At 37.5% G+C, this 27,649-nt stretch overlaps 1 protein-coding gene across 6 annotated transcripts in view; it reads right to left on the bottom strand.

Moving 5' to 3' along the window:
• MAP4K3 (mitogen-activated protein kinase kinase kinase kinase 3) overlaps positions 1 to 27,649 on the bottom strand; it is a 76,451-nt gene that overhangs the window by 8,630 nt on the left and 40,172 nt on the right. For 3 of the 6 annotated variants that reach the window (XM_032681530.1, XM_032681527.1, XM_032681532.1), the window contains 15 exons: positions 22,231 to 22,289; positions 21,022 to 21,060; positions 20,674 to 20,727; positions 17,050 to 17,092; positions 16,675 to 16,837; positions 15,584 to 15,687; positions 13,768 to 13,809; positions 12,928 to 13,012; positions 11,804 to 11,883; positions 9,193 to 9,253; positions 8,990 to 9,107; positions 5,945 to 6,003; positions 3,758 to 3,861; positions 2,815 to 2,986; positions 96 to 164 (listed from right to left, as the gene is read on the bottom strand). In XM_032681530.1, coding sequence (XP_032537421.1) covers positions 96 to 164; positions 2,815 to 2,986; positions 3,758 to 3,861; positions 5,945 to 6,003; positions 8,990 to 9,107; positions 9,193 to 9,253; positions 11,804 to 11,883; positions 12,928 to 13,012; positions 13,768 to 13,809; positions 15,584 to 15,687; positions 16,675 to 16,837; positions 17,050 to 17,092; positions 20,674 to 20,727; positions 21,022 to 21,060; positions 22,231 to 22,289 — 1,252 coding nt within the window. The remainder of the gene's footprint in view (positions 1 to 95; positions 165 to 2,814; positions 2,987 to 3,757; positions 3,862 to 5,944; positions 6,004 to 8,989; positions 9,108 to 9,192; positions 9,254 to 11,803; positions 11,884 to 12,927; positions 13,013 to 13,767; positions 13,810 to 15,583; positions 15,688 to 16,674; positions 16,838 to 17,049; positions 17,093 to 20,673; positions 20,728 to 21,021; positions 21,061 to 22,230; positions 22,290 to 27,649) is intronic. The other 3 variants (XM_032681529.1, XM_032681531.1, XM_032681528.1) reach the window with 2 other exon arrangements.

Below are 27,649 nucleotides of genomic sequence, written 5' to 3'. Positions count from 1 at the left end.
TAACCAAGAATTATCTTCAATATGTGACCTAATTTAAAGACAGACGGTATGCATGTACGTGCATACACATATATTTAGCTGATACTAAAACTTACAATCCAAACACACCAAAATGGTATCTCTCTCCAGCTGTGTTACATGTACAACACTCGTCTCTGTAGTGTCTATAAAAAAATGACAGTGTTAGTTCATAACATAAATTAGCAGGAAATCTGAAATGCAAGTTCTAAAAACTGAGACAATTTGATGGGTTAGTGTTTTTATCTACTTAAAATTTTCATCTTACCAGTGACATTTCTCTTCTCTTAGGCATGTCCACTTATCTAACATGTTGACTGTGACAGGAAAACTGAAGCTAAAATATTAAAGTATGGATTTAATCCAGCCTTTTCTAAGCCAAGTCACAGAAGCAAATTCACATGTACATTGTTCTCCCTTCATTCTCTGTTGGTGTAATTTAATACTACTATTACAAAAAAGGGCAGATATATGTGACTGTGTGACTACACACACTATGCTGTTTCATTGCACTTTTCTTCTGTTTATTTCTAAATCCTGCTACAGACTTATATATTACTACTTAATTCTTGCTGCTATTTGCAGACTTTCCATGCCTAGATCTTCCAAAAATAGCAGATTATTTTCTTATCAAAACTCTTAAAGGAAGGGTTATTTTCTTCTTTTCTGGGTTACAGCTGCAGCAGTCTCCATCACAGCCAACAGGGATTTGATCCACAAGTGGACATTTCAACTCAAAAGAGAAGTGTAGTTTTGGTCCATTTGTTTGTTAACATTAAAATTACACATAAAGCAGCTCTTACTAATTCAACATTAATGCCAGTGATTCTGTAGGCATCTTTCACATAGAAAAGAGAAACTCAGTAAATCCATTAGAGGTGAGAAATTAGAGCATGTTACCTAAAATACAAAAGCAGCTCTCGGTTAAATTATAAAATCCATGGTTCTGCTGAGAAGCAAAAAACTCCTCAACAATGGCAGAAATGTGCTTATGAGATGGTCCCTCCATCCCTTTCTTGTTGTTTGGCTTGGAAGGTATACCAAAGGTAGATGCAGCCACAATGAAAGCGTGTAACAGAAAGACTGGAGGATAAACATCTCTGCAACCACAAATGCGATATGGAAACATGCGCTGCACTGGCTGAAGGATGTCAGGGGAGAAACCCCCCAGTAAGTTTCTGCCAGCTAATTTTTTTAAAATATCTTGATCAGACATTTATAAAATAATGTCAAATGTCAAATGATAAAAACTACTATTTGATGGAAACTATTTGAGACCATATAACAGGTTGCACAGAGGTGTGGATGCCCCATCCCTGGAATTGCTCAAGGCCAGGCTGAATGGAGCTCTGAGCAACCTGGTCTAGTGGAAGGCATCTCTGCCCACAGCAAGGGGATTGGAAGTAGATGATCTTTAAGGTCTCCCTTCCAACCCAAATGTTTCTGTGATTCTGTATAGTACACACTTTCCTCACTAAAAAAAAAAAAAAAAAAGAAAAAAAAATAATAAAAAAAATAAATAAATCTCTTTGATTGCATTATCACTCTCCTGCCAGCAGGGGACAGGAATAAATCAATCCAAGAAAAGGATTTAAACTGGAGCCAAAGAAATAGGAGAAAACAAGAACAGACACAACACGAGAACACACAGGTGATTCAAGGAAATTTAAAAAGTGGGTTTGGAAAGCACAATGCAATGCTAAATTTTCCACATTACAAAAAAAACCAAACTGGGAAGGGATTATTAGTATTCCTGTACAATATTGAGAGAGAAATGACAACAGGACATTTTTCTTCAGCATGTTACTTTTATGGACTCTAGTATAAAGCCACATAGCTACACAAGTGTGTGAAAATAAAAAGCACTGTCTGAAGTCGTTAAGTGCGTTAATTGGCCATCCACTGCTCACTTTTGTTTTTTGTAACTATGCCTTAAACTGTGTCAAAATCTGATGCTCTTTTCAGCAGCAGGAAAGTCAGTGAGTATCTTCCTGGTAGAAACTGCTGTTCTTAATGAATTCTGCAGTACACACTCAGCTGGACTCATACCTGTGTATGCCAGCACAGGGCTACGTATAAATTCATCATGAATAGACAAGGGATCAATGTCTGGTAAAAACAAAGCTTCTAAACCTGCAGGCTATGACTAGGGCTGGTTCACTACTGCATCTAGCTTTAAGGGACAATCATGTAACTCTAAACTCTAAAAATTCTTAGCACACTTCTTAAAGAGAATTTCTGCTGTTGCTCAGTCAGTGGCCTACTCACTCATAGTGCCCAGACTGGTGAGAGGGCAGATACCTGGTTTCCTGCTACCAGTTCTCATAATCCCTTTTGCTTTCCATAAACACCAGAAGAATGCTCTATCTCAGCAGGAGGCTGATAACACCACTTCTAACCACAGTGGCATATTATAGGAGAGCCAAACCACACCTTACAGAGATGTTGAAAGAAATTGCTTAGAACGCAATTCTACTAAAATCTATTAAATAAACAAAAGTCACGGTGCCAGGGTAGAGCACAGAACAGCACAGTGGGTAATTTATAGAAAGGCAATAAACCGTAACTCTGTCCTCTGCTATATCAAAAATCTCAAGAAATCCAATCAGTTTAACATGTAGAAACATCAAAAATGTGCATGTACAAGCAGGTACAACCAGATACTCCTTTAAACAGAGAACTTACAGTGATCACTTAGTCTTAATGATTTAACCTCAGAGAAACCCACCTTTTAGTGCTTCAGCTATAACAAAGAACAAAGAACATTTCTGAATGCAATTACAACAGTACACAAACCTGTTTCTGTAAACCACGAAGAGGTAGAATTTGGGTTGACAGTCTCAAACTTCACCACCTGGTTGAAGTCTCTTCCTCTACTGACACCAACACAAACTAAAGGGAATTCCTGCTCGGGGACTACCAGCATTTCAAACAATCTCAGTGGACAAGGTACAGGAAAATCTATGTGCTAGATTTAGAAACAAAAATAGATATTAGAAGGGAAACAAGTGTTGTCTGAGTTGCAGATGTTAGATATTTAAATTGCACGGTAGATTTTCTGCCATATATTTTGTAACACTTATGTTTACTTCTTCAGATAACAGGAACTGATAAATACAAAAAGCCTGAGTTAAGAAGTTTAGAGCATCTCATGGCAATTCAGTTAAAATAAGGTAGCATGTGTGTCCTATGCAGCTGCCCACAGATTAAAAGAGTGCTCATCACTGCTCTCCCTGGCTACTAAGCCTCTAAGCCTTCTTTTCCAGGCTGATCAAGTTACAGCAACTGCCTTTCTACAAACATGAGTCCACCCTGGCTCTGTCTCTTCAGGTGGTGTCAGATGGGAAGATAACAAGCACTTCTGGGCACCTCCAGTGTCACAAAACATAGAATAAGTAGCCACCTTCTCTCTGGTATGGGAGCAAGACCATTGTTAAGCAGTTTTATCACTTCAATCTGCCATGTCTCAGTCTGTCACCCAGAGTTTTCTATTGTGAAACGGAAGGGCAATGTTCACGGAGAGAAGGGCTCAGTTCTCTAACTGAATTGCACCATAAAAACAAGAACATTCTCGTAAGTATTTTGAGTTAGTTAATATGACACATTTAAATAGCTATTTTAAATATAATCTAACAGAAACCAAGAGAAAATAATAAATCAAGAAATGGCTAATACTTGTATTCTTAGCAAGTCACTACAACATAAAAAGAACTGAACACAAGAGTAATTGTACTTTTACCTTGATTAACATAAATTTTTGCATTGGTTCGACCCATTCTAACAAAACAATGCTAGACTGTAGTGCTCCACAAAGGTACTTGTGGCCTGTGTAGGGATTCCTCACTGTCAAAAAAGGATATAGAATATTAGTGTACTAAGCACATACAAGTTATAAACAATTTCCAACCATGTCACAAAAAAAGAGTTGACACATTTGAAGTGTCTTGGCTCTACTATGTTGGTTTGCCCAAGCTATCTCAAAATCATCATAAGCGGCTGTTAAAGAATGGCTTTTTCTATGACACAGACAGTTATTCAGCAGGCAGTGAACAACCACTGTCACTTGAGAACAAGCTCAGCTGCCCTTCAAGCACCCTCACGGCAAGTCTGAAATCCAGGAGCTCTGTATTTCTGATGAACACTTCTAGATAATCAGGAAATTCAGCTGAAACTGAAGAACAACAGAAAAGCAGAAGTGCTGCTCTTCCACTGTTTATCAGAACTCAAAACCGGGCAGAGAACAAAGTTGCAAAATCAGGCACTGTGAAATCTGAAGTTTCTCAACTTCAATTCCACAATATTGACAAAATTTCACTCCTTAAGCACTACCAACATATCCTTTAAGACAAACAAGTGTTATTTTGCACTTTGTACAAATACATCTAAAGACCAGATTTTATTATGCAGCAAAGTGACTGTGGGTCATCAGACACTTAACAACACAGTTTAGGTAACAAGTGAAATATGCTCATGCTACCTTATTGACACATAAACCCATCAGAAATCCCTTGGCACCTTAAACATCAGCGCTTAATTTCATTAATCCAGTTTCTCACTCAACATCAGTCAGACTGACTGCAAACTGCATCAAATAATGCTTGCAACTCTTAGCAAGGTTGAACTCAGCAGTAGAAACCACAAAACATGCAATTACCAACACCTAAAAGGTGCAGAAAGACCAGACGTGCTTGTCTTTATCTGCCTCCTGTGACACTCCAGCTTCCCCAAGGCCAAAAGTAGACTTATGCTGCCAGCAGGAATGGAGGCTCAGGCTGCACAATGCAAGCTGTGCAGAGGGGAATCTGTTGTTTCTCCCTTTGGACATGCCTTTTGCAGCCATCCCTTGTTGCCTTCACAAATTATCACTTACATCTGTCATGCAAGAAGGGCTCCAGGTTTATCAGGCTAAGCTATTTCTGAATGTCAAGACTCCCCCTCATACTGTCAAGTACTACGGCACCCTTGTTAAACTCTGTGCCTGACAGGACAGAAATCACAGGATCACAGAGCAGCACAGCACTAGGTTTCTCATTTTATAAAGAGAAGCATGGAAACATATGGACTTCCAAATTAATTTTCATGTCAGAAAGCAAGCATTCATACATACTCTGATCCCTGTCACTCCACCCCTTTGGGTGTTCCCTTCAGTATCCATTAACACTCACAGCTTGAATTAGATACTTCAATTAGAGCTCAGGCTGGACATACACACAAACACATCACTATGTACATTATCACTAACACCCTACCATACCCTAGAGATATTAAGGGTATCAGGATAAATTACATGCTCTCTTACCACCAAGTCTCTGAAAACATCCTGGGTAATAGAACTCCTCACACAAACATTTGATTATGGAATACTAGGTAGAACATTTCCAGGACACAAGAGATCATCTATAGTTACCTTTCCTGAGATTTTTGTTTGTTTGTTTTTTAAATCTATCTTCCTCCCTTAACACAGTGCAGCTTTGAGATTTCAGAAGCTGGCACATTATTGAACACATTATAAATGCTTCAGAGACAACACTGCCCTCAAAGAACTGAAAATACTCCTTGCTTTTTATCATCCAATATTGATAACTGAAACTTGTGCTAGGAAGTCATACAGCTTAATCCTGATGACAACTTCTTTAAGTTGCTCCATCCATGGAGATTAGGTTCTTCCTCAGGACTGGTTTAAATTTTGACACCATTCTTCTTCTCTGCATTTCTTGCAAATTGTCTTTAAATATAAAGAGCTAAATGGGAAAGTTTAATTACTTAAACACAAGGACTAACCTGAATGAGCTCACTGTCTGCAAATGCATACTTTCATAACAATGACAAAAGTCTCTTCTCCCTTCACCTCCTAGACCTGACACAGTAATCTTACTGCCACCATTTGTATTGCTTCTTCATACTTATTCTCCAGACCTTTACTTACCAACACAACACTTTTGACACCATTTAGTGTCAGGAATTTTTGTAGATACTGCAAACTTCCTACAAGAGATAAACACAAAATTATTGATCAACTTAAACAATCAAGTGAATTTGCTTTTTAGACAGTTGCTGATGGAAAAATATTAGCCTCACTTAAAAACTAAAAATATATCTGTTTGTATATTTCTTCTCAAAGTAATATGCCTAGAACATACATGGTGATCTCTCTGTCGGTATGATGTGCTAGTAAGTTTTAACTGCATTCATAATGCTGCATAAGTCAGGAATGGCGAGGAATAGGTACCTCAGTGCCTTAAAGTGTCATTTACCACTCTCTCTTGCTATTTAATTACATGTATTTATACACGTGCCTGGATAGTCTATTGGTTCTGCCATGATGATTATTCTTTGTAATGCTGTAACATTGCATCTTGTGCTGGATGCTACACAAACTCCACCCTTGTCCTAAGACACTGTAGTTCAAAGACAAGACATGTGGACACAAGGAGTGTGAGAAATTATGCCGTACTGGAGAGTTTGCTGGGACACAGTCCTTACAAACCAATAGTTTAAAGCTGGCACACATTTTCAAAGGCAGCACAGCATTGCATTTCGAGAGGAGGTACGGAGGGGGACTAGAAGGCAGTTTTGCAAGATCTTTTCCTCACGTGCAGGGGATACTCCCTGAGAAATCATGAAAACAATTACTTGGAAATTTATCAGATAAGCCAGGGAAGATGTTATTTGTTGGTAGTGGGAATCACAGTTTCTACACAGTCTAGAAAGACAACAGGCAGTATTGAGACTGGCCACAGTAGTCTTGACAAAAATAACTAATTTGATGCTGTGGAAAAGATTGGAATAAGTGGATTGAAAGACAGAGGCTGCACTCAAAGCTATGAATTGGGAAAACAGCTGTACAGCATTTCAAATGGAGCTGTCCAGAAGTGACTGATAATGCAGCAGGTCTGAGCAGCATGAAAACTGAGTACTGGTCACAAATTTTCCTGGGAACAAGTCATGGAAGATTCGAAAAGAACTGCTCAAGAACACTCCAGGGAAAGAAGTCGGAATGGAGACTTAGCACAGGCATATTTTCTGCTAATGAATGTTTGCCTACCAATTATCAGAAGTTGAGCTTAGACCATTTTGCAAATGAATACACAAGCCTCACAAATTACTTCAAATTCTATTTTGTATTGCAATTTCTCTACCAAAACCTTTGCTTTTAACATATGTACATTTTTCATGCAGCACTCATCATCACAGTATCCAGGAACTTGTTTAAGAATACACTTTATTGGGAGTCTAGTAGGGAAAAAAAAAAAAAATGTTCTTCACACCTACTTCAGATGTAGGTCTTCTGCCTGGCTAAATGTTACTACACTGAATCCTCAGAAGAAGTAAACCAGCAAAATGGATTATCTAAATTAATCTCTCCTACTTTTGACTGACTGGCTTAGCACTTGCACATTCAGGTTGTGCTGCATTTTTCTTGGGAAGTGACATGACTGGACAAGAAATATTCTGAGCCCTCTGCAACTCAGGTGAGGTGTCATCCCAGGCTGAATATAGTATGAAAGTTTTGCTAGCATGATCCTTATGATAATTACAGTTATTAGTCCACTGCTGATTCACTCCTCAAACCAAAGTCACCCAGCCGAAGTCAAATTTAGAAGACAGAGGTGCAGAACAGTGGTGCAGGTACACAGAAGATAACAATTCAAAGCACAAATCATCTCTTAGTTATTTAGAATTTACCCTCTAGGAAGAACACAATTTTCAGACAAGCATTGCACCATTATGTTTGCAGATAACTGAACAAGAAGCCTTCCCCAAATCCAAGAATTGTTAATAGGTTGTTAATAGAACCAAAGGTAGCAAAGATTCAAGTTTTTTATAATATAATTTCCTAACAAAAATCCTATTATATTAGAAAATACAGTGCCTCACTATGCACTTCAAGAACCAAAGATTTTTCTGCAAACTAGATTAGTGCTACTACCTCCTCCTCTTGGGATTTGAATGGACTACCAAGGCTTGCTTGGCAGTGTCCTGGTTCTGGTCAGGACAGGTTCTATTTTGGCAGTAGCCAGGAGAGGCATGGCTAGGACACAGAGGTTATTCTATACCACCTCGGGTCATTGCTGGGGACAGAGGAAAGGAAGTCTCCTCTGGGGAAAAAAGGATCCCTTCTGGGTATTGTTTCTGTGTTGCTCTTTCTTGTACCCTCTGTCATTAGTATTGTTGCTGTTACTGTTCCTTCTTATCTCATAGCTGTTTCCAGTAAATTGTTCTTGTCTCAACTCACGATCTTTACCTTCTGTGCCTCCAATTCTCCTCTCTATCCCACTGCAGGGGAGGGGGAGGGAAAATGGTGGAGGGAGCACTAAATTGGAGAATACCATTCCTAAACTGACAGGCAGTCAGCACTGTACCCAGTTTCTGGAATTTTGTATGCACTCGTTAGTAAATGAAGTTGGAGGGGAGGGACTGCATGCACAACATACTGTAGGTACCTAGAGGCAAAAGTATCTTCTACACTAGCCTGTGAAAAACGACCAGCCAACAATGAATGTTAAATGTGTGCTCCAGTTCTACTCTTCCCAGCTTTCAAAATATCCCGTGAGCCCATTCCCTCTGCATCCTCACACTTTTTTTAATAGAACTGAAAGATATTGCCTAGAGTACCTAATGTAAGATCATTTCTACATGCCTGAAATATCACAGGTACAATACTGACCACAGGTTTTATTTAGCACCAAGAACAAGCAGGATTTACCATACTAGACCTGAAAAGAGCTATGCTCTGAGTTATGCCCAGAAACAAGAGGCTACGTGACAAGAAGGTGAGATGTACCAAAAGCCATTTCTCTAATAAGAGTATATTCACATCTTGTTTTGTGTAAATGTAGGGGTTAACCCTCTGATTAATGCACACATGAGTGCAACTTGTAAACATTATTTGGTATTCCCAGAGTTTCACAAGCATATCCTGAACTCTCACAATTAAGATATTCTGATATATCCGATGAGAGGTACTTACCTGGGAAGTATTCGATCAGGAAGTTTATGTGCTGGAATAGCAACAGGTAACTTTTGCATTTGCCTTGCATAATCAAAGAGTCCTGGTAGATTATGGGAATAAAGCTGAGAAGCTTTACCTGGAAATTAGAAAACCAACCACACTTCAAATACAAAACCAAATGTTTACCAGCACTACCATTCAAAGATAGCCCAGTAACTTACCAGATATTGATAACAAACAATTGTTCATGACATATAACCACGTACACCTTCGAGGAAATAGCTGATAAACAGAAGGAAAAACAAAGAAGTAGTATTCAATTTGATATAAACAAGATATTAATCAATTAGTATCTGCATAGATGACAGGACAAAACTAATACTGACTTGCTCTTTGCAGCAGAAATTAGCTTAAGCCAAGTAACATTTACCTGGATTCCAGAGTTAATTCAGAGTAAATCTTAGGCACACATGCGATATTTAACATATGCATTAACATTTAGACAATTAGCACATTTTATACTCATGTCTTCAAGTACACTATAGTTATTCCACAAGATGTCAATATAAAGATCAATCAATCCTTTTTCAAAAACTTTAAAAACCACCACATTTTCTCCTTCAAAGAAGAAAAGCTTAACAACATAAACTTCAGTAAGTAAAGCATGGTCAACAAACCACACAGCCATTCTAAAGCCTGTGACAGTCCAAGTCTCTTGACACAATTAAAACTGGCACTTTGAAGGGACTCTCCACCTGCATGATTACACATTTCACTTCAGAGATCAACAGATGCAACAAGTGGTCAAGGCAGAACTGTTACTTGTCAAATCCTGCAATTACTAAAAAAATGAGGATGAAAGCAACAAGACATCCCTTAAAAAAACCAAACAAAACCAAACCACAACTGCTTTTTTTCCCCTCTCACCTAACTTCTGGAACTTACTGGCACAAGATGTCATGGAGGTGGAAAATATCAACAGCCTAAACAAGGGATTAGAACATACTTATGTTCAGCAGGTCCAAAAATGGACACAAAAAGCAAATAGGCAGGGATCCTCCAACATCTCTGATTCAATGACTGTAGCAGAGTCTGAGGAGAACAGACAGCAGACAGTGACCAAACTCATGGGCATTTCTCACTGCCACTTTAGGAAACAGACTATTGGGCTAGACAGACCACTCAGGAGGACCATTCTTTTGCTCTTAAAAAAACACCCAAAACACTGAAGAAAACAAGAAACCAACTCCCCCTAAAAAAAGATTCAAAGATCAACCTTTAAGGTATTCTAACTCCAGGAAACATATATGACTTCTGCTTTGTCCACTGGTGAAGTGGAATGCAGTGAAAAATAATGAAGGATACTACTTTGACTTTTATACTGAGTTGTATCAGACTCAGAGTAAATGATGACATAAAACACAAAACTTGAAAATGCTATTAAGGCCCTATTGACTGTTGTCATAAATAATGGTGTGATAAATGATTAGCACAGAGGGTGCACTTCTATTCCTGAAATCTTCTCATAATCTAAACACACTCTAAGAAACACCTACGGTAATAATCTACCAGCCTGCTTGTATCAAAATCTAAAATGCAAGTTTGATTGACCTTCTGTAGGTGCACAGCATATTGTGATTTAGTAGGTTTGGATCTGAGGATTAAAGAACAGCAATTCTTCAACTTAGCAGGTTAACTGACCGTTCACTCCATTCCTCTTGTTCCACAGTGGCTGTTTTAGCAAGCATCTGTTCTTGTCTTTAAGTGCTCATTAAACACTTCCCCGAAAGCTCAACTAGACCACACACTACCTGATTTTTATTACACCCGTTCTCCTTCCTTGCCAGTTAAAAACCAAACCAAAATCAAACCCCAAGGAGCAAAGACAAAAGCCAAACAAATCTTTCCTTGGTCTACCGAGCCTACAAGTATTATTGCATTAGTGATATTTCTCAGGGTGGGTTTTACAACTGTAGTGCAGCAGCAGAGACGTTCCTGAGCTAAGTTTAAACTCAAGCACCAGTATGAATATGGGTTACATGGAGCTCAGTTCAAGCTAGCTAGGCCTCCCTCTCAACAAACAGACATATCTACAACATCTGGACCCTGGAAGATGAACAAACACCAGCGCCTCCAGCTTACAGTATGAAGGCTGTCCTTGCAAAATCCTCCATCTTGATAGCAGATGCATAGCTCCCTAAGTTAGGGAGAAGGCAGGAAAGAAAACAAGTCTCTTAGAGAGTAACAAAAGAGCTGGAGAAGACACCATACAGAAAAGCCTGTAATTGGCATTTTCCCCCTCCCCAGTATCCCCTCAAAAAAATTACTTTTTATAAGACTCTGCAGAGACAGAGCTTTAGGTGGAATTCAGTAAGCTGAGTCTCACCAGAAAGCAGAAAAGTTGCTTTTAAGACCAAAAGAATGGAATCTAGTGTATAAAGGATCTCTTTTCTTCCCTGTAGCTGAAACACGTTTGTTGCAAAAATTCTATATTGTACCAAAGCTTTAAGGAAAATAGAAACTTTCAACCAAAATATATCAGAGAAATTCCTTACTATTTACCTAATCATTTAACTGCAGACCAATGCACTATGATGAAGTTCAAAACACTGATAGGTGAAGATCTCCTACTTGAACATGGTTCAGCCTACAAAGCACTCAAACGTGACTGAAAAGTATCCTCAATAGCAAACATTTAAGATAATTCTCAGCGTAGCTAGTGCCTAGATAAATGTAGTAAAAATTACTTTTACAAGGATTATACAGCATTAATCTGAGTGGTTTAAAAAAGTGATGTATTTTTTTTTCAAAAATATCAAACCAGAAATATACCTGCTCCATTGATGTTTCATGAAGTTCATTGAGGTTCAGTGTGTAAATACCTTCTTCTGCACCAAATATCAAGTACTGATCTGCAAACACAAACAAAAAAAGCTAGAAATCCTGATTTCAGGGAGGTGTATGTGCAGCTCTTTACCAAAATAAGACTTAAAACAATTAGACACATTGAAACAAAGCAAACTATAATAGTTAAGGTATTTGAAAACATGGAAAATTAATCCTGCTAAGGAAGCTTCAATTTCTGGATGGGGCTGTTTTAAGACATTAGGGAAGATCATTTTTTTTTCTTCATGACTAACAACTGAAATTAAAAAAAGCTATTCAACTACAAGCAAGAACTCATGTGGATAATTTCCACATATCCTATTTAGACATTTCCATATATTATGTGAAATATTCACTGCCTTCTTTTGGAGTACTTCTACAGCAGTATCGAGTAGAACATTTTCTCAGTACTTTGTGGGTGCCTCACTTGAACATAATCCAAACCCTGGATTGTATTAGGCATGCAAACAAGACAGACATCTCTTACTGAGATGATGTCAACTACAAAAAATTGACTTCCATAATTTCAATTTCTAAAAAACCCTAAGTGTTTTCTTGCTGACTAGCTCAGTAGCATGTCTGTGGAGCTTATAAGCAAAAGGTGTAATTACAGACAAAGCAAGTACAATCTTATCAATTATCCCTTTCATCAGGCAAGATAATAAAGCACTAGAATGTATGCAAAAATAAATAGTGGCAGAATCCTGTAGGACCAGAAAAATCTAGGGAAAAAAAACACAAAAAAAATGAACAATAAAGAAACAAATCTCAACTAGGACCTCTAAAAGTCAGATTTTTAAAAAATAAATTAGGATTGGCATCCTTTGGGCTAAAATGTTAAGAAGAGCTTTTAACTTTGATATTTAATTTATTCTTTTTAATCACAGCAAAGATCTGCACCAAATATATCTTCATTAAAAGAACACCATAACTTCAGACAACACAATTAAAGAATGATTCCTGTTTATATGAATATATGTCTATTTTAAAAGGAATAGTCTTGCTCATCTAGGCACTCCTGAAATCCAAGGAGGGGACAAAAAGGGTAAAATATATTCATCACATAGTACCTCTTGTATCTGGATTTATCCATGAAGTTGCACAATGAATTTTTAATGGACAGCCATTGAAAACCTTTGAAAAGCAAGCACCCATCTGTAGAAGTGAAAACAATTAAATATTGAAAAATTAAAATGTTACATTTCCAGTAGGGTTATTTTTACTTCAAGTAGTAACAAAAGGTTAAGAGTTGCCATGTGGAAAATAACCTCATCCAGAAAACAAGTAGATGAAGTTAGTTTAAAATCAGATGAACTCCCTGTTTGGTGCAGAGCACAACTACATAAATACACTGTCCAGCACACATGGAGGAGAGCAGTGAAGGCAGAAACAAATGGTCAAGAAACAGAAAGACTGGTTCTTCTGATCACAGTGCTGGTTAAAAGCACAGTGACAAGTGTACACAGATGTTACAATAAAATTCTAGTTTGCTTTATTCCTCAAAGGTGCACGTGGATATCTGCAACACTTACTTCCAGTCCTAAGGCATCTATGAATCCTATCTTCAGAAGTTTTGAACCCTAGAGCTATATAGCTTAAACTTAGAGCTATTTCCAGTTCCTGGGAGAGATCAGCTCCTCAGATCACTGGGTACCTAAGTACTAGTGTGACATTAGTCATATAACTATCACTTTTTTAAAGAAGTAGGCAAACAAAAAACCTTCACCCCAATAGCACAAAACTAAGGGTGATTTCTAAAATACCATACAGTCGTTTAGCATTTCTAAATGATATTGGATTTTATAACTAAAACAAAAATACTACAAACATTCAAAAAATGTACTCTCTCAGTTTAGTAAGAAAACACATCCTTCTTCCAGCATGCATTGATATGACTCAGCAATACTCACGTGTACTTTAGGTGTGGGAGGAAGGCCATTACTAATTGGTTTCTAGAAAATAAAATTTAAAAGTATGTTTACACACACATGCACACTAAGCATGAACATGCATATTTTCTCCCCAGAAGTAAAAAATTTTTTCAGAATGCTGTCAAAAGTACTGGATAAATAATTAAGCATAATTATATTAAGAGAAAATAAAAAGCCAATACTTACATCTACACAAGAAACAGATACAAAACACTCCCTGCAGATTTTTAAGACAAATAGTTTTCTTGTATATTTCTACACTACACTAATGGAAGGCACTGGGCACCTACTGAGAAATTCCACTGTGCCCAATGCCATAGGTACTAGACCTGAAAACCTGGGCTGAGCTTTGGCTACAGTCCCATTTGTAAGCATGAGGTGAGACTAAAGATCTCCCTTCCAACTGACAGTTCCATAATTCTGTATGAGTTTGCCGACCATGTGCCTCTAATAACCACACACCACAAACTACCAGCATCATTTTCTTTCACTAAAAATCTTTACTACGATTCCCTAATATCTCCTCAGTGAATGTTTGCATAACCTTATGCAGCATTCTCACATTATGATGGTGCCTGTAAGAATACCATATCCAGTACTATGGAGTTAAACAATATTGCTCAATTGTTCAATATTACAGCATTAAATTTTACCAATCAGTACTACATGCATTTTCTTGCATCAGTATCAATTTCTCTTCTTTTGAGAAGCAAAAACATGCTTCTCAAGAAATGTATTTTACAGGTAACATGGTAAACTTCAAACATACAATTTCAAATGATGAGTTCAAAGTTGTTCAGGTAACCCTACATTCCTAAGTACTGCCAGTATTACTGGTATTTCCTTAAAACAAAACAAAGACCCAGACAATGTTTCTGGTCTACTTCCTCTTCGTTTCTCACAAAAAAAGTGACATTTCCAGCCTCACCCTTAGAAGAAGCCCCCAAAGAGGACAGTTTCATGTTACATTTAATCTGTTCTAACTACAGATGTCCCATTCTCTCATCTCACATTCCCACTTTTGCTTTTGTATCATGAAGTGACCACTCTGGAAGCCATTTTCTGACTTGATGGAAAACCTCACTTGAAAAAGGAGCAAAGTATGCAGGAAAGGGACCCCTTCCTCAGCTCACAGCCGGTTCAGGTTACCCATTGTGTAAGGCTGCATTCTCCCCATGAGCACAACTTCATATGAGTACACGTGGTTCAAGTCTGATGCTAAACCCAAGGCACTAAACCCTGAAACCTGGAGCTGCAGAGGTCAGGAGGCAAAGGGCTTGCCTATCTAGACTTCAATCTACATTATCATCATCTTTTTCCCCCTAAATACCAAGAAGCCTGTATGCCTACACCTAGGATAAGATGAGGACTCATTTAGGAACAACTTTAATTCAGCTCCATTCCCAGGGGTAGCCAAATACCCCAGCAAGCTGTCAGGAGGCAGCATATTCCATTCCCCCATTTCCTTGTTTGCTTTAATAGTCATTGCTCAGTACAATGCATCACATCTCTCTCACAGGGTCTCGCTCTCATTACATTTCTGAGGTCTGCAAAGGAGCAAGTAAATCGTATATATCTATGATAATGTTAGTTTCTACAGAAATTTTAACACCAACTCAAACTTCAGCTTAAGACTGTATCACAACTAGACAATCTAAGAAACTGTGCTTTGATTCCAAGTAAACAAGATGCCATCCAGCATAATTTTAATACTAAAGAGTATGGCTGCTCCTTTTCCTTGCACATGTAAAACAGTCAGTCAAGAAAACTTTAAAAGAACACCTTAAATACCTACCAGCATTTCCTTCTTTTCTTTCCTTAAAAAATTAGTGTCTCTAGCTTCATTCTGTGGCGATTCCTCTCTTTCACCATTTAATTGTACAGAAGTGACTCCATTACCTAGAAAGATTAATTTTTAAAAATGTGTTCTTCTACCTTCACCTCAAAGAGTAATCTAGCCTAAAAACAATTTTAAAAGGTCAACATTTCCATTTAAGTCAGAACATGTACTATATACACAATACAGTGCACAATACCCTAATTTATTTCAGAAGCATGCATGTTTTTCCATGTGCACATATAACCATCTATCGAGCCACATTCAACCTCAGTCCACGACTTTTGGTAATTAATATAACAACTCCAACGGGGCATAGAAAGGAATGCAGTCATAGTTATGAAGAAAAACGTATTGAACATACCCAAAGAAAAACTTGCCAATAGCTAACACTTCAGTTACTGATTCCTTACAAACAGCCCTGAAGCATTTCTTAGCACTAGATGTTTAAGCATTAGAGTCAAATCTTTGCAGTACTGAGTATGAAGCAAGGAAAACCTGGCAAGGTATCAATTAAGAGTCAGACATTAAGCTTGCTTAAGAGAAGTCAGTCCAAGACAATTCTCAAAGCATGGGACTAACAAAAGCATAAAATGAACAGCCTGAGCAGACAGTAAACAAATACATTACCTCCTATACTACCCAACCCAGTTCACTACATACAAAAGCAAACTTTGAAGGCAGAATTCTGTTCTTGACATGTCAGATGACAACAGCCGACATACTGAACCTGAAACCTACATACATACTTTTTTAACAATCCTGATACTCTACATTATAAGTCTGTTGCTTAGGAAAGCAATCGTGTCACCGATGGCATCAGCAGGAATCGTGTCAGTGACTTTGGTAGAAGGTATGTTTGACCCTCTTAAGAGGTAAAGCATGCTTTCTTCATGCATTTTGGCTTTCATGCACTTTCTGTTACTTGCCCACCATAGAAAAATTACCTCAGTATGTTTTAATGTGTGCACAGGGTGAGAATGTAGAAATAAAATCACGTTAGATTATTTAAGAAATACTTGTATACTTCTTGGGGTCACTCTTATTACCTAGAGGATTAGATTTCTGTGGAGGTAGTCGAGGAGGGGGTGGTCTGGGTGGAACGTGCGATGTAGATTTTGCTGGACTCTCTGATGTTGGGCATCTCTTGATTGTCCCTTGATTTTCATTTTCAGAAGAATAAGTTTCTTGGGGGATAAAGATGGATTTAGGCTGAAAGAGACATATTAATAAAAAAAACACAATGAAAAAAGATTCAAAACATCCATGCTACTTTTCAATGAGTAAAAAATCCCATATTCAATATTTGGATCCTGAAACTTTCACAAGTAAAAAGCTATCAATATAGTAATCTAAATATTTTGCATTTATTTGTTTATTTAAAGTGTCCTTTTCTTCTGGGCAATAAAATCCCCCTCACTTACCTTTGGTGGTAAAGGAGGTGGCACTTTAGGTTTCATAGTAGCACTATAAAGAGAAGAAACAAAACAGATTGCTACCTTCCTTGAACCTTGTCTTGCAGTCTGCAAGATGATACAGGGTTTTATAAATGTCATACAAATAAGCCCCATTAACTTGTCAACAGCACCATTATATCCAAATAACTGCATCACAAATACTTCCAAACATTTTGTTATACCACAGATACTATATGAAAACAAGTGTCACACATCCCCCCTCTTAGAGAGCACAGAGTGTCATGAACTGATTTGTTGAAGATGCACATACTCGTGCAGAACAAAGTAGGGAGATACACAGCAGGCCTAATATTTACTCTGTTGAGAGGAAAAAGATTTAGGGTATATGTGAGCTTTTCTAAAGGGCCACCTGTAGGTATGCACAGCAAAGGGGACTTACAAGAAAATACCACCCCTTGAAAAATTTACTACTGATGATTTAAACACCCTGAAAGTAAAATTCACCCGCAGTGGACAGCTACCCTAGTGTCTGGGTTCTTTGGTTTTGTTTTTTCTATGAGTTTCTTTTTTCATGGAAGTCTTGGGAAAGACAACTTTTTAACACAAGAACAATTCAACAGGTTGGCTCAACAGAACAAGATAACAGCAGAAAACAAGAAAGCTGAAGTATGAGGAGCATTCTTCCTCTCCCAGTTCTATAGCTTAAAAAATATGTTGCATTAAAAAAAAAAAATCAACTACATCCCTAAACTTTGTATGTTTTTCAAAGCTCTTATACTGCCCTGTTTCCTAATATTTTTTGAACTGAAAATTATTTCCATTAAATAAATTAGGAGTACAGCTCTGAAAACTTGACATTCTTGCACAATATTTTCCTTATTTTTAAATAATGTTTCAAAGTTTTGGAAAAATATCCAAGTAGTAAGATATCTGTTTGTATGTTTACAGGTCAACAACTTGTCTGCTTTGCTTCATTCTTTTCAGGAGTTTCTGTCCTGACATCTTATCCGTTGCTTATATTTCAGAGAAGCTTGGAAGGGGGCTTCTGACTTCAGCTGCTATGGTGGTAGAAATTATCTCCACCATGGGACCAAGTTTAAGTCCTCAGTCATGTGTGTTCAAGCTCCACTTATATTTTCTTTCATATTCTTCCTGCATTTCAGACAGCCATTACAATGTTACTGGGCAGCCAAGCAAACAGAAAAGCCAACAATTTGGCATACATGTGACAGATGTTTGCACAAAGGACCGCGTGTCCTTGTTTCAACAACAGGGTTTAGGTGCAGTTTGTCACTGCTGATCACGCAGGGCAGTGCCCCAATAATTTCTGCTTTCCCAGTTTCCATAACCAGGAAATTCAAGCATCAGCAGCCTTGCTGCGCATGAGAGAAAAAGAAATATCAAAACAAACAAAATTATTAAATGAAGAGAGATAACTTTATATTGTTCTGTGAAGCATGTGGATTCTCTGTTGCTGCAAATCACCCGGTTTCATGCAGTGGAATCTGTCTGGACTGGAAGGTGTACAATGACCTCATCGTTTTTGTTCTGGATCTGAAGGGAGAAGTGACCGATGTCACATGTGCTCTTCAAGAGCAAGTCCATCTCACAGAATACAAATCAAACAAAAGCCTTGAATCTTCAGTGGGTTCCAGAGAAAGACAGCTGTGATCAAGCTGATGAACCAACAATTGCAGCAGAGCTTTCGGCTCAAGCAGGTACCCAGAGAAAGGCACAGATGCAGAATCTGTCTGATCCAAGGTTGAGGCATTCAAGCTTTTACTCTTGTGCTTACACATTGTCAGGCCCTCTCTGTAGGGCAAGAGTACCTGGGAAAAAATATGTGAAGAAACAAAAAACACCAGGACTATTTTGGAAGACTACTGGTGACTACCCTTAGGGTCAGATGAATTGGAACCTCTCCAGAAGCGATCAGGTTCTTTCTTGCTTAACGTAAAAAAACCAGAAACATGACAGAGACATAAGCACCTAAAGTCAATGCTGTTTGAAAGTTCTGATGGAGCTCATGTAAGAAACAAGGGTTTTGAAGCACTGGACAAGGAAGTCAGTGCTAGCACTTCAAGACAGCAGCGATCAAGAAGTTCCAAACCCTGGAACATTACTGAGGTTGATGATACTGACTGCATATCAAGCAAGAAGTCAGGAGGAAAAAAGAAACGCTAAACAAAAATGAACAGATACAAAGCTGTGCACAAAAAACCATCCAGAGACTAGTATGGATGGAGTAACCAAGCTGAGCTGGCTCACAGCAGCACAGCTATCCAGAGCATCTTCACTGGAAGCCATCAGAGTGAAGCTGGCAGGATGGAGCTACAGGGGACTGTTACAGCCTGCACTGGAGGAAGCCTGAGTTAGCCAGGTCTATCCAGCTATGAGCAAAGCAGGTTCTCAGCTTCACCCAAGTGCTGGGGAGCAAATCACGAGCAGCATCATCAACTTCTTCCTCTCAAAGACAAGACACAAGAGCTTCCTATTATTAATGAACTATGTAATCAACCATGTCTTTAAACAACTGCTTAATAATGAAATATGAAGAATTTCATCAGGAACTAACACGAGAATAAAGCCTACTGAAAACCAGCTAATTTTTTTTTTCTATAAATATTACCTTTGTCAAACAACAAATATACTTGAGTTTTGAAAAACTGATTATTAAACAATGCAAATTTAATGTACTCATCACTGGACATCAGACACTATCAGTACCTTTACCCATCTTAAAAGGGGCTGTCCCACATGCTCAGTATGTGATAAAAAACACTGCTTTTGTCATAAAAGAACACAGTAAAATAACTCAAGGCAAAAAAAAAAGAGTGTGTAATCTGGTTCTCTCTAAGAGATAGATGCCCACAATAGATAACACATGTTTTAAAGGTTTCTGGTATGAAGCAACAGCTTTCAAAATTATCCATTAACAGAAAGCAAACAAAAATTCTGTCTCAATGCCACCTTTCTTTTTGGTCTTTAGATCAAATTTATTTAGGAATGTAAATCTACGCACACTGGTTGTGCTTTTTAAATTGTTTCAGTTCTCATCTATAAATCAAATAGAGTCCGAGAATACTTATACCAATGGAATTTAATATGAGCATAATTAATTTAACATATGCCTTTGCAGTTCCATAACCTTGCTCTCTCTGTGGTAAGGGAGTCAGTTCTATTCCAAAATCAAGCACCCATACAAGCATCCTCCTAGCTGGGAACACAGACAGAACAAACTCAAACTAGAGAAGACTTATGTATACATTTTACATACCTTTCATGAGCCTTACACAGTTATTGGTTCTAAACAAGGAACCAGGACTTGGGTCGAATTACTGGCTCAACGTAATGACGCCAAGATTTTGTTCAATAATAGAAGGTAAAAGGACAACTGTATCAGGCAAGGAACAAGACTCCCCACTCCCCCAATTTACAGTAAGTTTATCAGCAGAATAAGAAAACTTCTGGTGATGTAATCTAGGAACAACATTAAATGCCTCTCTTTAAAAATGCTATAAAGTATCCTGAGTTATTATAAAACATGATTAAACTTATTTTTTTTTCAAATGCTCATCTATTCAAGGATCTAATTCTATTTATCTATTTATTTTTATAAGAAGGACTTACTGTTTAGAATCATCATCTGCATCATCATCATCTTCTAAATGTGCCACATGTCCCCTAAGAAAATGAACAAAGTATTACAGTTGCGTGAGTTGTATTAAAATTACCTTGACTGCTGTGAGAATTTCTGAGCTCAAAGGCTACTACCTCTTTTACAGAATTTTACTGTCTTTTTTTAATTATTATTATTCTTTAGAGCACAGTTGCAACCCAGACAACTAAGCCTCTCTTATAACTTCTCTGCAAGTACAGGGACGAACAAGAATTACTTGTGACAGACAGAAAAAAATCAATGCACAAATTACTTTTGAAACACACAAGAAAAGAAAACAAAAAAAAGAATAGAATTACCGCTGATGCAGTTCTTCTTCAACGGATTTTAAGAGACTCCTTCAGCATTAAATAAGAATAAGAACATAGTTTAATTGTGGTACACAAATGCAATTATCAGAAGCCAGAACAAAAGCTCTTATGATTCTATCAATAAATAATCCAAAGCAGCATGTTATTTCAGCTGGCTTTCAGAACGTACATCAAGCATCCATATACAAATGAACATAGTTGCACTTTTTCTTTCATTTATTTTTACACATCGTGCTTTCACATGTGTCTATTAACGTATTGCTATTAAGTGCAGTGGTCTTTTTTCCTTGTACTGTAAAACTTAGTTTGATCCAATTGAAAACAAACCCACACTCTCCAAGAAAATTGTAATCTTAAAAAAAAAAATAAAAAATCAGACTCTTGACGATTAAACTACTATTGGAATAAACTCATTCTTCCCTGGTTAATTTTTGTAACATTCTGAACTTCATTTTTGTGCTTTTGAAAAGACAGACAGGCAAGAATCATAGGCAAAACACAGGAATAAGAAACAACAGGATTTTGGAAGATATCAGTGTTCATATTTTTCCCAATTAAAGACTGTGCAAAAATATCATGTTCTATGCTTAGATTTTCTGCATTTTTAACATGATGTAATTTGAAAATCAAAGCTAGGCATCTTAATTCTGACATGCATAAATGTAATTAAGAAATTGGGTGGAAAGGAAAAATTACACTGAAAATTATTTCATATGATTAATATATCACAATTATTAAATGTACGAACATAAAGTTGAAGGGTTTGCTAAGAAAGGTAAGTTTTATTTTTTAAAGCATCTATAACTGCATGTTCCCAGTGCCCCCCAAGATGAAGAAGGGCATAAAGCAATATCAAAGAAGAGCACTGGTAGTTCCCAGGTGGGGTAAAATTGTGGTCTGTGGGACCTATCATGCAGAACATTTTATAAACAAGCAGGCCAAGATAACAGCTCTTAAAAGGAATCTTACACCACCACAGAGACAACACAGCCTCAAATACTGAAAAATGCTGCAAATCTATAGCATTGGAGTTACTACTATTGTAGAAATAAATAGTGATTTTGGAATTGTAATTGATAGAAACAAGCTTGACTTATTTTACTACATTTCAGCTAATGTGTTAAACACATATTTGCGATTTTTATATTAAAATAGTCTTGAATTAATTAAACACAGAAAATGCTGCTGCTTACTCACTTATTTGCACCCAAGAAGTAGCCACACTGAGGACCATGACCATATTCTAGCTGTAGATCCTAAAAATGTAAGAGAATGAATCTTTAAGATGAACAGGTGAGCATCAAACACACACCGAGTCATGCTGCTGTTATCCCCTCTGCCACACCTGAGGTACCAAACGAGCTTATTTCTCTGGCTTTCCTGACCCCTATCACCACTCTCAGGCTCACTGCACTCAAAAATCTCCTCTCTGCCAGTTTGCTGCACCTCTAACTCCTTTTAAAACTCTGAACTTAGCCTCCTCCTTGCACACACAGATCCTTTGCTCAAATAAAGTCAGCTGCAGAAAAGGAAATAAAAAAACAACAAAAATAATACAAAAATTGGGAACAAAAAAAAAAAAAAGGCAGCACTAAGGACTTTGCAATCTACCAGACCCTGTAGAGAACCCTGCTACCCCTCACTGGCATGTTATAGCAGTCGTTTCAGATGGGAAGTAGTTCTGGCAGGGAGCCTAAAATCCCTTCGGCACACTGGGACATTAAAAAAATAAGCAGAGAGGACAATAAATGCTCTTATAGCTCTGGTTACAACCATACGCGTACACTTTTAGAACACCTTTTGTATTGAAAAGAAAAATACAGTACTAATGAAGTCAAATGCTCCAGCAATCATGGAGTATAAGATACAAAAAAAAAAGTGGCAATAGGCTTCCAACACTGTTATTAAATAAACACTAGAATGCCATACAAATTTAATTCCTTAATGGAATACAGGGACCCTGCTGAAACACGATCAAACCTGCACCTGCCAGGAGGATACTGCTATAATTACAGGGTATTTTTCTCTTCAAATGGATCACAATAGGAAAAACCTGAGCATAAATTTGCTCCCAAGATACTGAGTGTATTCACCAGGAGAAACAAATTACCGATCACCTAAATTAGTGATAAATAGAGCTACACTGTTCCTTCCCAGAAAACACTGTAAAGACCTCCCAACATCTTCTGTTGAACTGCAACTCATATCAAAATATGCCATCCCTCATCAAGATGCCCGGATACTCAAGCTTTAAGAGCAATAAATTCAGATTAGATGGGGCTGATCTCTCAAAAGAGCATTTTTAAAAATCAGAGGAAAAGTCTCACATCAGATTTTCCAGTGTTCTAAGCTGATGAAGCAGAAACCACCGCAGTCCTCAGTTCCAGGCTGAAGGGCAACCACTTTAAAACAAAGCTATGGACATTGTTTTCTGCTTGGCAAGGAGTTTCAGGTTGTTTACTGCGCTCTCTATTCTGCTCTGCAAAGCTAAGTAGTAGTTTCCACATGGGTGTGCCTACCACAGCTGTCAGTAGCATTTGATTGCTGCAGTAACTTTACATATTTTCCCAAAACAAGTGAGATATTGTGGGAAAAACACTATGTAAATGATGATTACTTGATGTAAAAGAATGTATAGATCAGAAGGTTGAATAAAAATTGCAAAGACAAGCCTGATGCTGGCATTTCCTGAACCATGGAGAGACTGACTTATCAATTTTATTACACTTCTTTGTTCTAGAATTAAATGATCCCCCAAACCCACCAAACTATCCACTTCTATGGATCTAACTCAGAAGGGCCACCTAACTTTCTCTCTAGACATCTGTTAGGGGATCTAGGACGACAGGCCTCACGAGTGGCCATGCCAATGGGGAGGAAGGTGTCAGGCCTCAGTCATGGCTAGCTTTGATCCCTTCTGCTATCCTTATCTTTTTTCTCCACAGTTTGATCATCCTCCTATGCCTTGATTTTGATTCCTCCTGCTCCTTACTCCAAACAAGTTCAGCAAGTCTCCTTTCCTCAAGAAAGGCCATCCTAGGCCCTCCACAGTTTCAGTCTCTTCATCACACCCAGCATCTGCCTCATTATACCCAGGTAATTCCCTTTGCTGCTCTTCACCACCAGCTGACTACAATCCACCACAAAGAAACAAATTTAACTTTCTTTACTTTGAGTATTTATAATATTCCTTTGCAATCTCAAAACCTTCCCTCTGTAAGCACAGGTATGTTGAGGATTCGGGCTCTAGAGCAGAAAATAACAAGACTGGAAACATAAGATGTCACCAGACTCACAAGCAAGTAGGTTAAACAGGTTGTGTGAGCCTATGTGAGAGGATGCCAGAACAAAGACTGGGAAGCTGTTGAGAAAAATAACGCCAGATCAGTATAATGAAATCTGAGATTTTTGCTTTGAAGAGACAAACCTTCAATGTTGCAAAATCACATTACTCAAAAGTAAGAAACAAAGATGTTATGCTGGACAAAGCCAAAATGTCTGTCCACTTTAATTTACACACTGTGCAATGTATGGCTATGAATACACTGTACAGCAATGACAGGAAAATTAATAAAAGAAAATAAATAAACCCACCTAAAACACAAGGAGCCTTCCTTTGCCACCAGACTTAAGCATAACTGGAATTTTCTTTATCAAAAATGACATCTGCCAGAATTATTTATGTTTAAATGCTTTTAAAGGGCAAAAGCTTTGTTTTAATTCAGTTTACTGTTATGTAAGATTTATTTGACTATGATTTTAATTGGATATGTAGAATTTTCCAAAGCCCTTTAAACATTGCTGACTTTCACTCCAATTGTGGGGTGAAGTACACCATTGCTAGGGAAATTCCTTCTTTTGCACTCTTGACAGATAAATACTGAGAGCTAGAAAGCTTTTAAAAAGTTAAATATATTTTTCTTCTACCTTGTATTTCAAATATATCCATAAGTTACAATTTTATACACTTTCTAGCAACATATTTGATATGAAAACATTGATAAATGCTGCATGTATCCTGCAAAGCCTCCAGTGAGCTGTTACACTTAATCACCCAATATAACTGGAATTTTTTAAAGCCACACATGAAGATACGAAATCTTATCAGTTGTGGATTCCCACTGGGAAGAACAGATTACCATTAATTCCTAAATGATGCAAAGTTACCCAACAACTTTATCAATCTACATTAATATTTTCATTTAACATACATACAATGCTGATTAGTTAATTAAAATTCTTTTCAGATCAGACAATATTGACACAGAATAAATCTGGGTGACTACACAGATATATTCCAATAGGATCTTGAAATATACAGCTGGCAGGAATGAGAAGAGGTCAATAATCTGGGTACTAAATCAAAGATGCAACTCTAGATTATTCTACAATCAGCCTCAGGTTACCAACAACTCATTCCCGAAACAACTCAGATCACAGAATATTCTGAGTTGGAAGGCATCCACACGGATCACTGAGTCCAACTCTTAAGTGAATGGCCCCTATGGGGATCAAACCCAAAGCCTTTGTGTTGTTAGCACCATGCTCTAACCAGCTGAGCTAATCTCAGGGTCTCATCTGTGTACAAGACAAGTGTGCTATTTGCTGGCAGTAATTGCTTTGGAAAAAAAGGTAATGCAGGGAATAATTACCAGTTCTTCTCAACAGCTTAAGTAACACTAAAGGAAGCTGTCATGAAGAAAGACAAATCAGATAAATTACATGTGCAAAGTAATCAATGACTAAAAACAGTATACAGATTTCCTCAGAGCAAAGATAAAGCAAAGGGCGTTCTATGAAACAAATTCCCCAAGAGTGCTCATATCTGCAAAACCTTCTGCAGCTTAAATTTAAAAAACCTGCTTTATTTTCTGCAGAATTTCACAGTAATTTCATTGTTACTGCACCTTTAACAGTTATGTTCCCACTTTGTTCTGTAGAGCTGAGCTGTACTGGGAATCTATTTTTAGGTGTTCAGCCCTTCAAAAACAAAACTGAATGTATACAGCAACCCAGCAATTCACAGTTACTTCCTACATTTGCTATTCTTGAAATCTAGTGAGAAATAAGACCATTTGAAGTGACAAAATTAAGACACTAAATCTACAAAATGCAAGGGAAGTAACTCTGAATTTCAAAGAATACAAATCACCTTCAGACTACTAACATGTCAAATGAGAAGGCACATACATTCTCAGTAAAATGATTAAGCAATTCCTATCACATTGCTTCATCAAAGAGGAAGTTAATTTTTAAAAGAGCCCAGCATTACCTAATGCATATGCTATATTTTTAATGCCTTTATTTCAATAAAAAGTGCATTCTTGAATTTCTTTGGCTATCTTAACACATCAAAACTAGCAAGTTGTATGTATATTTTTTTAAACACACTAAATATAATTCTTTCCTGGTTACTGACTGAGGTTTTACCGTGCATTACTGCTACACAACCACTATTCCCCTCTTCCCTTATATTTCAGTTCTCTATGCATTGTGCCTATGAGTGTCCCCTTGGCACAAACAACACTATTTCATACCCATGTAATGGACCATCACTATCTTAACTCGCTACAGTAACTCCTTCATGCAACAGGCACTTGCACCCAGCCTTTTTAAAGCTGCCTCCTAGCAATAAAATTGAGCATCTCATTTTCTCAATTACTTTTGCCAAGGTAGAAAGTACCCAAAACATACAGGGATGGAAAAGAAAGAGCAAAAACCACTGGTACTTTTCTCCCCATTTCCACTTATTTTCTTCTGATCCTAAGGACCATGTGCCATTTCATTACCTAAAGCCAAACAAAATACGAAGAGACTCTCCGAAATTCCGCACTGATAGCTGCAATATGTTCTTACAGCTACCTTAGCTAACTAGGATAAGAGTTTTCATGGCTTGTAGTAAACAAAAAGCAAATCTATGCATGTGTAAGGAGAAAAATTACTTAAATTGAAGAAAAATGCTCCTCGGCAAAGTTCTCTATTACCTATGTCAATCTCTTTAGTTCAGTCTTTTCCTACCAACATTTTACTTTTTCTGCCACAAATAATTAAAAAACAGAGAATACCTATGCTGAAACACTGCATTCCTAAAAGTGTTACCAAAACCTATCATGAATTATTAAACCTAGAGTATATTTAAAAGCCAAAAGAAAACAAAAACCAACCACGACCTAGTTATTTAAACAGGATAAAATGTATTAATGCATCCAGCAAGTACAACAATGCAGACTGCATGGGAGCTGCAAACCTCTCACTGAATTAATTCCTAAAGAAGTCCAGAATGAATGTTAAGTTTGTAACAACTGAAAACAACTGTAGGTTGGAACCTGAGACATCAAACCCAAGTTCTGTTCGACTCCTCTGTCACTTTCTAAAACAGTGGAATTCAGCTGTGTGTTTTGGTAGTAGAATTTTCACTGTGTGTTGTATAGTCCAGGCTAAATTAAACATTTAATTTTTCCTATAATAGAAAGAAAAAAATAAGTCACTGTTACAAATCAGTTACTATGATGACGCAGACTAGGGCCAGGTGCTGAGGTAGTTGGCCAATGGTATTATGAAACCACTCTCTAAAATAAACAAGAGTGGGCTGCTCATTAGAAGAACTTCCAACAAG

The sequence above is a fragment of the Chiroxiphia lanceolata genome, chromosome 3, assembly GCF_009829145.1.
Source record: "Chiroxiphia lanceolata isolate bChiLan1 chromosome 3, bChiLan1.pri, whole genome shotgun sequence".
In the NCBI taxonomy this organism is placed as follows: Eukaryota; Metazoa; Chordata; class Aves; order Passeriformes; family Pipridae; genus Chiroxiphia; species Chiroxiphia lanceolata.
The sequence above is the reverse complement of the archived record's forward strand: the minus strand, read 5'-3'. Positions and strand labels throughout refer to the sequence as shown.